Here is a 12,027-nt window from a genome sequence, read left to right as displayed (position 1 = left end):
AATATCATGTGAACACTGATTCTTTTCTCTCGTAAGGTCACATGTCCTGGTGTTTTCCTACCAGAGAAACATGATGTTTATCTCGGCGTGTACATCTTGGGCCAACACAAGCAGACGGAATGCCTTCCTCCCGTTTTCCCCCTGTTGTTTCATGAGAAGATGGTGTTTGAAAAGGTGAGTTTCACTTGTTACATRCTTTAAGCTAAATGGTCCAGTGCCTGGTACGATTCCTGCACAACCTAACTTTTTTGTATGACTGGTAGGTAAGTATTAGTTTGTAAGTATTTTGATACAGTATGACAAAGTATTAGATGCACTGCTAAAAAGGAATACATTTTAACACTACCTCAAGATTTTGCAGTTTGAGGTTTTATTGATAACAATGGTTACAGGGTGGCATCTCCTCCGGACAGTTCTTTAATCTCAGAAGTGACAATGGCATATAGTGATAAGYGCTCTGAATGCGGAGGAGGAGGATCAGGGTAATTACCATGAAGCAGGTAATGCTAGATAAGTTCACAGCCTGTTTTATCGCATAGTAACGTGTATGTGAATTGGTGTTTTTCATGTTTAGGTGTTACCTAGCATGAAGCAACACATTTTGTTTCTCAGTGAAAACACAGGTTTTGCTCAGCCCTACCCAAAAATGTTTTCACTAAAATATATTTTGAAAACACTGATAATATTGGCAGAAGGATGTTGATAAGTTCCATGAGACATGGAAAAGCTGCTCAAAAATGTTCAAGTGAGTGAGATACAGCAAAGGGAAGCTTCTTTAGATAGGCAGGACATCAGCATGAAATACTGCCTGGAATATGTATTAAAATTCCCATTTATTACAAAAGGATCACAATTTCATTCCAAGCAATAAGAAAAATAAATTTGAATAATTCCGGACATAATTTGCTGTAGAAACTAAGTTTGCTTTAGAACTAAAGATAGCAAAATATGCTTATTTGATAAACAAATATTATGAATGGCATTTTATTTCATTCTGTATTTATAAAATATCTGGGGTAATTTTTATGTCTTATAGAGAAACAGAGGAACACCTCCTTACACCTCCTTGTTTACCTTTGTCCTTGTGAAGGTGACCTGTGCTTTAAGATGCTTGCAGCTAGAGCTTTTAATTTTCCTTTTGAGATATGTTCCATAAATTTCACTAAAAATTCAAGTGTTTCTAAACATGCATTCTCTAATTGCTTCTACTTTCTTACTCTCAGTGGAATTATACTTAGGATACTACAAATAATGATGATTTTCCTGTAAAGTGCAGACTGTTGTAAAGTTGATGAAGACAGTGATGCAGGTGCAGTTTCAAGATTTTTTTTCCAAACTATCACATACTTTAAAAAATAAAAATGTAAGCAGCATAAAAAATTACTCTTCTCATAAATATATATTATTAGTTTAGTTTGATTTTGCTTAGTGGCAGCATGATCAAAATAGGCAACAAGTAGTAAAATGACTCTGTGAATGCTAGKTTATTAAATTAATTTGTACTGTAATGACTGTTCACTCACTTTTATTATCCTGAAGGTCTTTGAAAATGCTGTAGATCCTGCTGCTGTAACTGAAATACTTGAAAGTAAGTATAATTTTTTGAAAATTATTAAAACATTAAATATTAAAATATAATATATATAAAGTATTAAAATATAAAATATTAAAAATATTTGCAATAGCTGAAGAACTAAAAAATGACCAAGTAGGTACCTGTATGCACACCGTCTGTCTTTCTGCTTGTCTTAGGTAAATGTTGTTACCCTTGCATGTTTCTCTGAATTCACTCATTTGGGTGGCAGTCTTTACCTCCTGTAGAGTGAATGGCATCATTTTCCATTCTCAGGCCAGGATGTTTTCTGATACATCTGTGTACCTAGCTAGTGCTAGGCAGACTTCACAAGGCTATTTTTTTTTCCTCTGTAAATCTTTCTCTTGAAGTTTGTAACATGTCGTGAATTTAGCAACTGGATATTCTTTTAAAGCTAAAAATATTATTTATTGGTGAAATAAAAAATGAGTACTACTTACATTCTGTTTCACCACTTCAAGTCACCTGCTCTATGCAGCCACACTTCTTCAGTCATACTGACAGAAGCAGATGCTGCCGCTACTTCAAACAGTTATCATCCCTTAGTCTTAATCTAGTTAGCACCCATTTGTTCTTACTGGATCTCAGGTTTTTGTGCGCTGGACCAAGCTACTCTTGTAATCTCAGCAGAATGTCAATCTTGAAGCTATTGAGGCAGTGATTGTTCAATTATTGTCTAATCCCACCAGGTGTCAACCACAAAGTTGTTTGTGCTGGTGCTTCTCTGCTGTTTACTTCTTTTAAAGTGCTAATAGTAACCTTACAGTAAATACACCAGGAACTTGTTGAAAGAAGGACTAACCCTAAATCTGTCTCTCTGTTCTCCCTTACCCTTCTGTCTAAGCCTCTCTCCTTTCTATTTTGCTATCCTTCATTCTTTACTATTAGCTTAGTTTCCAGTTTGTGTACCTCAGGAATAAACAGTAAATCTATTCTAATTACTTATCTACACTACTCTAATTTGTTTTTTGTCTTCCAGGTCTTGTAACGAAGTTTGAATTAATTCAGCTTTCATCTTCAGGTAATAGGCAAGTAAATGTTTTTCCACATATTAGGTAATTTTACAATGAGAAGAATATCAGTGGATGCTAATTTTATACCGTGCCTCCCAACTTTTTTTCTGCTCAAAGATTACACTGGTTCCTCCAACTCCATTTTATTCTCTGCCCTCACTTCCTCATGTATATTCTTGTGAATGYAGTAGAGAGGAAAAAGAAAAATCCATCTTCTGATTAAACTTATTGAGTACTGTGTTAGGGTCACTCATATTGCTTTAGTTTCCTGTGTTGTGTTTTCTAATTGCCAGCAATATTTAAACGGAACATGAATATAGTTCATCTCAGTAGATAATAGTATTTGTCTTTGCAGACTTCATGTTCTGTTTTTGAAAAGGGAGAAAAAAAGCAAATGGACATCATGTGGCAGATGAGTGCTGTTGTGAAGGTCACTAATTATGAAGCAATTGTGTATATTCTAAAATTGTTGGTTGCATTTACTTTCAAAAGAATTGGTTATTGTTCCATCACAGAATCACAGAATATTCAAGGTTGGAAGGGACTAGAGATCATCTAGTCCAACCTTCCCACTCAAGCAGGCACACCTAGAGCACGGGGCACAGGGAGGCATCCAGGCGGGTCTGGAAGACCTCCAGAGWAGGWGACTCCACAACCTCCCTGGGYAGCCTGTTCCACTGCTCTGTCACCCTAACAGTAAAGAAGTTCCTCCTCACCTGGAGATGGAACTGCCTGTGTTTCAGCTTATGCCCATTACCCCTTGTCCTATCGCTGGGCACCAATGAGAAGAGCTTGTCCCCTTCTTCCCTGCATTCTCCCTTCATGAACTTATACATGTTAATCGGATCCCCTCTCTGCCTTTTCTCCAGGGAAAACAGGCCCAGCTCACTCAGTCTCTCCTCATATGAGAGATGCTCCAGTCCCTTAATCATCTTAGTTGCTCTTCTCTGGATCCTCTCAAGAAGCTCCACGTCCCTCTTGTCCTGGGGAGCCCAGAACTGCACACAGTACTCCASGTGCGGCCTCACCAGAGCTGAGTAGAGGGGCAGAATCCCCTCCCTTGACCTGCTGGCAACACTCCTCCTGATGCAGGCCAGGATCCCATTAGCCTTCTTGGCCACGAGGGCACACTGCTCACTYRTGGTTAACTTAGTGTCAACCAGGACTCCCAGGTCCCTCTCCGTGGAGGTGCTTTCCAGCAGGTCMACCCCTAATCTGTMCTGRTGCCTGRGGTTATTCCTGCCCAGGGGCAGGACCCTGCACTTGTCCTTATTGAACCTCATGAGGTTCCTCTCTRTCCAACTCTCCAGCCTATCCAGGTCCCTCTGGATGGCAKCRCAGCCCTCCGGAGTGTCGGCCACTCCACCCAGCTTGGTGTCATCTGCAAACTTGCTCAGGCTGCACTCCGTGCCCTCGTCCAGGTCATTGATGAACAAACTGAATAGCACTGGGCCCAGTACTGACCCCTGGGGGACACCACTGGCCACAGGCCTCCAACCGGACTTGGCCCCATTTATGACCACCCTCTGAGCTCTGCCATCCAGCCAGCCCTCGATCCACCACACGGTGTACTTGTCTAGTCCACTCTCCCAGAGCTTCTGTATGAGGATGTTATGTGAGACAGTGTCAAAAGCCTTGCTGAAGTCAAGGTAGACACATCCACGGCTCTCCCCTCGTCCAGCCAGCCTGTCATCCCATCGTAGAAGGCTATGAGGTTCGTCAGACATGACTTCCCCTTGGTGAATCCATGCTGACTGCTCCTCARCASCTTCTTCTCCTYCATATGCCTGGAGATTCTCTCTAGGATGAACCGCTCCATCACCTTTCCAGGGACAGAGGTGAGGCTGACCGGCCTGTAATTGCCCGGCTCCTCCCTCTTGCCCYTTTTGAAGACTGGAGTGACGTTGGCTCTCTTCGAGTCCTCGGGCACCTCCCCTGCTCTCCAGGACCTCTTAAAGATGATGGAGAGCGGCTGAGCAATAACCTCGGCCAATTGCCGAGGCAAATCCATCAAGGCAAATTTAAACTATACTTTGTATTTCGTGTGTAATATTAGTTGTAGATTTTGTATTTGTTTTTCAAAATGTCTTGCTTCAAATGTTGTTATTTCTCCCTTTCAGCTTTGATTTTCTATTTTCAAAAGCTGCTAATATAGTATAGGGTAATTTGTGATTTCAACTTAATTATTCATTGATACAAAGAAAAGGTAAGACAAAGAATCAAAGGAGAGATTTTTTTATGTCTGTTTAAAATCCTAAGCGAGGCTTGAAAACCTTTGGTCTGTCCTAGTACAGAGACTGTGAACATTGTCTTCACACAGAGTTACTTCCATTGAAGCTTTGTGAGTATCAGAATCTCATGTAGCTACATGCAGTGTATAATGGTTTTGTTCCCTGAGCTTTGCAGGTTTTGTCTGTGTTTGATAGGACTGAAAGAATTCAGTATTCTCACTCTTCTTAAAGGGACGAGACTGTATTAAAAAGTGGTAAGGGATTTATTGATCTCTTCAGTATGTTTTAGTATGACAGAACACCTAAGCTTTGTTCTGGGTACTGCTTACAAAGTCTTTCATGTCTTTCGTTAATCAGACTTTTAAACTTCAGGTATTTTCTTTCTCCTTTTTTTTTTTCCCTCTGTAAAGATGTGCAATTGGAAGCTGTGCATTTTTTCAAGGGAAATGTTTTCTTTTTGTCAACTTTTTTTATTTAAAAATTTAAAAAAAAAAAAAAAAAAAAAAGAAAGCCTAAACATATTCTTTGTAAGAGGAATGAATGCCAGATTTTGTCCTTAACACAGTCTGCACACCACAAAGTTCACTGCCTGTTTTCCTTTTGCAGGTTGTTAAAATTTCTGTCTAGTCATTGACAACCTGAGATCAGTAAGAAAAGGCAATCCTTACAACTAAATTGACTAGAAAAGATTAAACTGTGAATAGGGTCAAAAACGATGCTATCTTTATTATCATTTTTCTGATTTTTTTTTTCCCCTTATTAGCATTGCTGTATCTAGATATGACCAAATTGTAAGGATTGTGTTTAGTCTCGTTAGAAGGGAGCAAGAATACAGAGTACATGCAAGGCAGCAGCAGCTTTCACCTCAAGATATCCAGAACATGACATTACTGTGTAACATTKGGGCCACGGTAACTGGTTATGTCAGTGAAGCAAAAGCTTCTCAGGGGTGCAGTTGACAGTGTACCTGGGAGCTCTTCTGCTGCAGAGGAAGTTATGAGAGCATCTTCGGTCCCTGCCTGTTTCACACATGCAGAGCAAAACTGACCCTCCTTTTCTCCATTCACATGGAGCTCAGTTAGTGCAGTGCTGAAGGCAGAGAAGGTCTGGAGGCAACGGTGGTGTGTGGATACTTTTGCCTCAGTCAGTGGGCTATAATTCTCATGTTCTATGACTGGGTAGCCATTTATGTGATAATGACTACATAACTGCTCTCTGGAAGGAATACATTTTAAAGCAATGGTGACCGCCTTTGATTACCATTTTTTAGATGACACTTTTGTTGAACGTACGTTGGAATGTTGTAATCTAATGTCAGTCCTTTTCCATTATTCCTATGGGCAGCTGATTTCAGTAGTTAGTTATTTGTTCAGTTCGGCAAATCTGGGTCATGCTGAGAGCATTGTGAAGACCTCTGCTTAACCAACTGGACTAACATTAAGCATGCTGAATATAAATGCATGTACTAAACATACTCCGTGGAAATTATTTAGAAGAGGGAATTYGTCTTCTGTCTCTTCAAGAGATGCTGGTGTTCATTTCTTGTGGGATTGGGATGCCACGTAGATAAAACAAGGAGCAGATTTAAATTTGGGGTTGCAGCTTTGGGCATTCTGCACGGTATAAGTGTGCAGTCTGCCTTCAACCATTCCCATYCCCAAGGTGGTTTGAGGTACTCCTGGTAAAAGGAATGTTAAGAATAGTATCAAGACTCACTGTTGCTATGCTAAGCCAAAATCTTCCATAACAATTGAAAGCATAAATTTGTCTCCATTTTGCTTCTACCTATTTCTGAAAGCATCCTGTGTGCACAAGAGGAACAACATTCTGTCAAAAACATTCATACATTACTGAGTTTTTATTGACATCTGTTTCTTCAACAAAATTCTGTAACAACAACCCTGGCAATTGTTTTTCACTTTGTATTTATTTATTTTTGTTTTTTATTATTTCAATAGGAGATGGCCTTGCATTTTATGAAGAGAATACTCGAGATTTTCTGTTCCCAGAGCCAAAGCTGACTCCTGCATATCCTGGTGTGGACAGAGAATTATTGATGAAAACATCTTCTCATTTCCCAGTAAGCTGGCTGCCTATTTACCATGTGTGAAGTAAGGAGGCCAGCTATCTAGGAGTAACTTAGGGAGGACTGGAATGTACTGAATACACTTTTGGTCTTCTTGAGCAGAGGGAGATGCTTGGGTGTCCTCTTTCTTGTGGAAATTTCTTAGAGGATGCATCAGATAGTTACAAGCTTAACATGTTAGGCACAGAGAGAAAGAAAAATCTCTATGTAGGCAGAAGACACACCTCTTTTCTCACAATCTGTGAGGGGACCAAATAATTATCAGATTTTTATATTTSTTTGCACGGAGTGCATATAAGAATGACAGCTTTCTGCCCATTTTGCTTTCTGCATGTGCAGGTCTCATTCTGTCAACTCTGCAACTCTGCTCTAGTTTTCACCCATCCCTTGAAACTCTTACACTTTTTTTTTTCCCATTGTGAATCCTGCAAGTGCCTTTCCTACATAGGGTTAATGGGTTCCCAAAACAGTAATAGCATCCAAAAAATGCATTTCATTCCTGTCACTGCATTATGGATTTTGAAAGAAGCAGTAAATTTGATTTGAATTGTAGTAATTTCTCTATAGTACATTTTATAATAGCTGTGAGGAGAAGCAGAGAGGAGTGTCATTTGTGCAGACTCAAATTTTTATGGATTCATAGGCTTTTTTTTTGTGATTTCTATACAGTTTAGAATGTAATTATTTCAAATGAAAAACTGACTTTGCATTAGTTGAAAATGAAGAAATGTACAAGTCTGTTTAAAAAAAAAAAAAAACCAAAAAATGAAAACTATTGGAAAGTTCTGCCTGCTACCAAAATTCTCATCATATTTTTGGAATAGAAATGTAGAACTACATTTTCTAGTTAGCCAAATGTTATGTGGTATGAATTTTAACTTCATTCTTAGGAAACATCAGAATGACTGTAAATTATGAGACAGATATGTAACTAATCTGATTTCCTTTGATACGATGTGAATATTATTAAGGGGAAACACATTTTTAATGTTATTTAGTTATTTATAATGTTATTTAGAGATTAAAATGCTTTGAGTTGATCAGGTTAAACAATTTGACATGCTGTTGAGAACCCAGCTGCCTTGGCAAATTAGTAGGAGTAGTAGAAAGTAGAAGAGGAGAATAATTTCATACTCTTTAAGACAGCCATAGAAAATTTCAGGTTGCAGACTTCTAGAGGCCATCTAATCTAACCTCTGTTCAAAACAGATCTAATCTGATGAAACTGTTGTCAAGATGAGTCTTGAATAGCTCCAGAGATGGAGATTCTACAACTTTTCTGAGMAATTTGTTCTATTGCTTGACTTTAGTCAGCATGTTCTGTTAAAGAGATCTTGAGTGGAACCTCTGTGGCATTCAGTTTCACGCATTTGGAAGTGTACTTTCAAACATCCTAGTTCATCAAGAAGACCAGTGTGTGAACAAAACTGCTAATCAAATAATGAAGAGCTATATGTCTTTTAGGTAGTCCTTTTAGGTAGTCCATTCTGCTCACCTTTTCTCACAGTCCTGGCTTTATGAAGAATGCTCCAGTAATGTGTTAATATCTCCAATGTGTGTTTTGATTTCACTGCCCTGTGCTTTATRCTTCCCATCTTGCAAGGTTTATGCTTATTAAAAGTGTCTCTTGCATCCCTACTTAGCAGATTAAGGTCAAATTCCTGCTTTTCACAGCCATGCTACTTTGCAAATTGTTCCTTGMTGATGAGTTTACTACATGTGTTTTCTAGTGGCAGTGCCTCTTTCATTTTGATGATGCAGTTGCCACAAAGAACTTGAAATATTCCATCTGAATGCTGAATGGGGAAAGGTGTGTACATAGTGGTAATATTTTTAAACTTTTCCCTTGTTTTATTTTAAGGGAATAGCACCAAAAATAGAATTCTCCACAAGAACAACGATTACAGATCTTCCACTTTGCTGCAAAGGGAAAAATTTTGTAAGTAATTAAGGATTCAGTTTCAGACCTCATTAAAATGGACTAACCTCTCATAGAGTCCACTTGCTGCATGTTGTAGCCTCTGTCACCTTTGTATCTAGATATCTCACATAGCAGGATGACAAGATTTAAAGTCATGACAGTGGTCCTGGATTCTGTCATAGCAATAACAAATCTGACCATGAACCAGTTACCCCTCTCTTAGTTGGACATCTGCTGTGCTAGCTGCTCTTATATCCCTATTATTCTGTCGCTGGAAACGCAATAGCTCATTCCAGGAAAAGCAAATAGAAATAAATAGATCTTGATTTTGTTTTCTGATAAAGGTAATATTTTGTCAGATATTGATCTCATGATGGCATTTAACTGCCTCTTGCTTTTGCTGTCAGTGTCTATATTTTACAAATATTTCTATGTTTTTGCTTAGTGAATACATTTCCCTAATTTACCTACAGCTTCTGATCTAGACTGATTTTCAACCCGTTAGTCCTTCTCTGAGACAATGCTATCAGTTATTGTGGTATTTTCTTTACTGTCTATCTATCAGKTTTTTTGTTAGGTAATTAACCTATGAGGACAAAATTCTGTCCTCTTATCTAGAACAAAGCACTCACAGGAGATGAAACTTTTATGTTTGAGTAACAGCTGCTGAATTTGCCTCACATAATTTAACTGTTGACCTGAGATCCTCACGATGTTCACCTGAATAAGCTTCTGCAGAAATCAGAATTACAAAATTTTAACCAAAGTTCTCAATTTTGTGAGTTCACATCTACTTTTTTGAAGAATTCTCAACCCTTTTCTGAGTTTCATGGAGGCTACTGCAGAGTATTTCAAGGYTGAGTCCTAGGTTGGAAGTTATACAACAGTGATAAAATAGATGGAGATGAGATGTATGAGTCCATGCTAACTTCTTTTTGTTTTGATTTTGATGTACTTCATCAGAGAAGATTCTCTCCATACAAAGATCCAAATTCTCACATGGTCACTAGTTCATTTAATTAAGTTCTGCTTAGAGCTTGCTATCCTGTTCGTGGGAAGATTGCAAATGCCTTCTACCTGTTTTCACTCAGATAAGTTAACTTCTTTGCCAGTTCCCAAACAGAACAAGGAATCAAAGATCTGCATCTGCGTCCCCCAAACGAAGGAGCAAGGCATTAACAAAGTGCAAGACATCAGTGAAAAGGGAGAAGATCCACAAAAGGCATAAAACATCATTAAAATCACGGGCTCCTTCTCCAAACATTAGAGACCACTTCTAYGACCTTCCCACAGAGAACCCACAGCATCTGCACAGACCGAGCTTGCGATCTGCAGAGTGCCATCCAGACAATGAGAACAAGCCACCACTTGTAGCCAAACATGTAAGTCTTAAAATTTTGGGGAGATTTTTGTTAGGATAAAAATAGTATTAATTTTTATCTATTCTATATTTTTCTACCCTGTTTTTCTTTATCCGATCTTGGGCTGCTTAGATTAAGAGAAAATTGARGAAATTTAATAGCAACAAAATGGAAAACATAAGCAGAAAGTATATTTTGGTTTGGTCAAATAATTGACCTGTTGAAGTCATTGGARCCTAATGGGAAACAGGATGGTGAATTAACAACAGTGAGGAAAAGAAAGAGATAATGATAGTGAAGGTTTCAAAGATCCATTTAGATAAAATAAAGACAGAATAATTTCTCCCTCTTCTCTTTGCTTTAGGACTGAGCAGATCAGAGCATTTCTGTAGTTAGCAAGGTATTTGTGAGCAGATAATTTTGTATTTTTGAGTGGTTCCTTGTGCCTTCTGAAGTCCTGGAACTGACTCAGCTGRCCTCACTGACAGATCTGTGACAGTGATCACCAACCATCTTGATTCAACTTTGACCTATCAAAATTCTCCATTAGTTACTTAAATCAGTGGAAGTGTTTCTAGCATTTCATCTAGTTTTGCGTTGGACCACTCGGGAAAATATTCATACTCCCTCTGAATATTTTGCTCTCAGTATTTGTGGCAGTATTTGTCATCTGAAAAAGAGGGTTTCTTGAGTACTAAATACTTTCAAGCTGAAGAGATAACTATCTAGAGTATCTTGTGTTTGTTTAGTTCCTGGTCTTATGATCTACAATCGTATTTCATTGCACATATCTTTTAGCAGTCCAAGTTCTAAAAAATCATGTTAGTTTTATAACTTTCCACAAATATTTTATTTTAATCYGTAGTGGAGTACACTTCTTAAATCTGGCCTTGCATAAGAATCATAAAGTCATTTCATTTATCTTGAAATGGACCTCCAGAGGTCATCTATTCCCACCGTGGCATGAAACAGATCTGGTTAGATTAAATGTCTCAGGACATTGCACAGTTGTGTTTTTGAATATTTGTATGGATGGAGATATTATAGCCTCTCTGGGCAGCCATTTGAATACCCTTATGGTAAAAATAAAAATAATATCTAACTGGAACTTGAATTGTTGCTGCTTCTTGTACCACTGTGCTTCTCTGTGAAGAGCCTGTCTCTTTCTTGTACTAGACAGACAGCAACAGGATCTCTCCCCTTGAAGGCTGAATGAATCCAGCCTTCTCCAATGTCTCTATTATATCAAATATTTCATCATCCTGAACATTCTGATGTATTTCTGCTGGACTATCTAGTGTTCTTAGATATGCTTACACTGGAGAGCCTGAAACTGGACAAAACACTGAGGATATGGTTTCATAAAYGCTGAATAGAGGGCAAGGATCACCAGTTCCCTCAGTAGCCTTAAATGYATGCCCCCCAGAACCAGCCTACTTCTGGATATCTAGTGTGCTTCCCTCTATCTGCTAATAAGGCTGGTATTTTCCTTAGGCTTAACTTTCCTGGTGTTATATTCACAGAATCCCTTGCCATTTGAATCTTTTATTATTTTTGACTCCTACTTTGCTTTAACTTTTTTAATGCTGTGCTTGCAAGCTCAGGCAATGGCCCTTGTATTGCTCCCAACCTTGTTTTCTCTGTCKGCATACTTACTGTTCATGCTTAAGCTCAGTCAGGAGTTTCCTAGTCATCCATGCAGATAAAGTTTCTTCTATGCAGACTCATATATTCACAGATTCACAGAATATTTAAGCTTGGAAGGGACCTCTAGAGACCATCTAGTCCAACCTTCCTGCTCAAGCAGGCACACCTAGAGCA

General features: G+C 38.6%; 1 protein-coding gene across 1 annotated transcript in view; it reads left to right on the top strand.

Moving 5' to 3' along the window:
• The window catches only part of SPATA6L (spermatogenesis associated 6 like), a 21,940-nt gene continuing 9,913 nt past the window's right edge, over window positions 1–12,027 (top strand). Inside the window, exons 1-6 of the mRNA XM_026039701.1 lie at window positions 1–174; window positions 1,540–1,588; window positions 2,574–2,615; window positions 6,797–6,918; window positions 8,786–8,863; window positions 9,958–10,227. Coding sequence (XP_025895486.1) covers window positions 160–174; window positions 1,540–1,588; window positions 2,574–2,615; window positions 6,797–6,918; window positions 8,786–8,863; window positions 9,958–10,227 — 576 coding nt within the window. The 5' untranslated portion in view covers window positions 1–159. The remainder of the gene's footprint in view (window positions 175–1,539; window positions 1,589–2,573; window positions 2,616–6,796; window positions 6,919–8,785; window positions 8,864–9,957; window positions 10,228–12,027) is intronic.

This window comes from Nothoprocta perdicaria, unplaced genomic scaffold, assembly GCF_003342845.1.
Source record: "Nothoprocta perdicaria isolate Ctin4 unplaced genomic scaffold, notPer1 scaffold_238, whole genome shotgun sequence".
Lineage (NCBI taxonomy): Eukaryota > Metazoa > Chordata > Aves > Tinamiformes > Tinamidae > Nothoprocta > Nothoprocta perdicaria.
The sequence above is the reverse complement of the archived record's forward strand: the minus strand, read 5'-3'. Positions and strand labels throughout refer to the sequence as shown.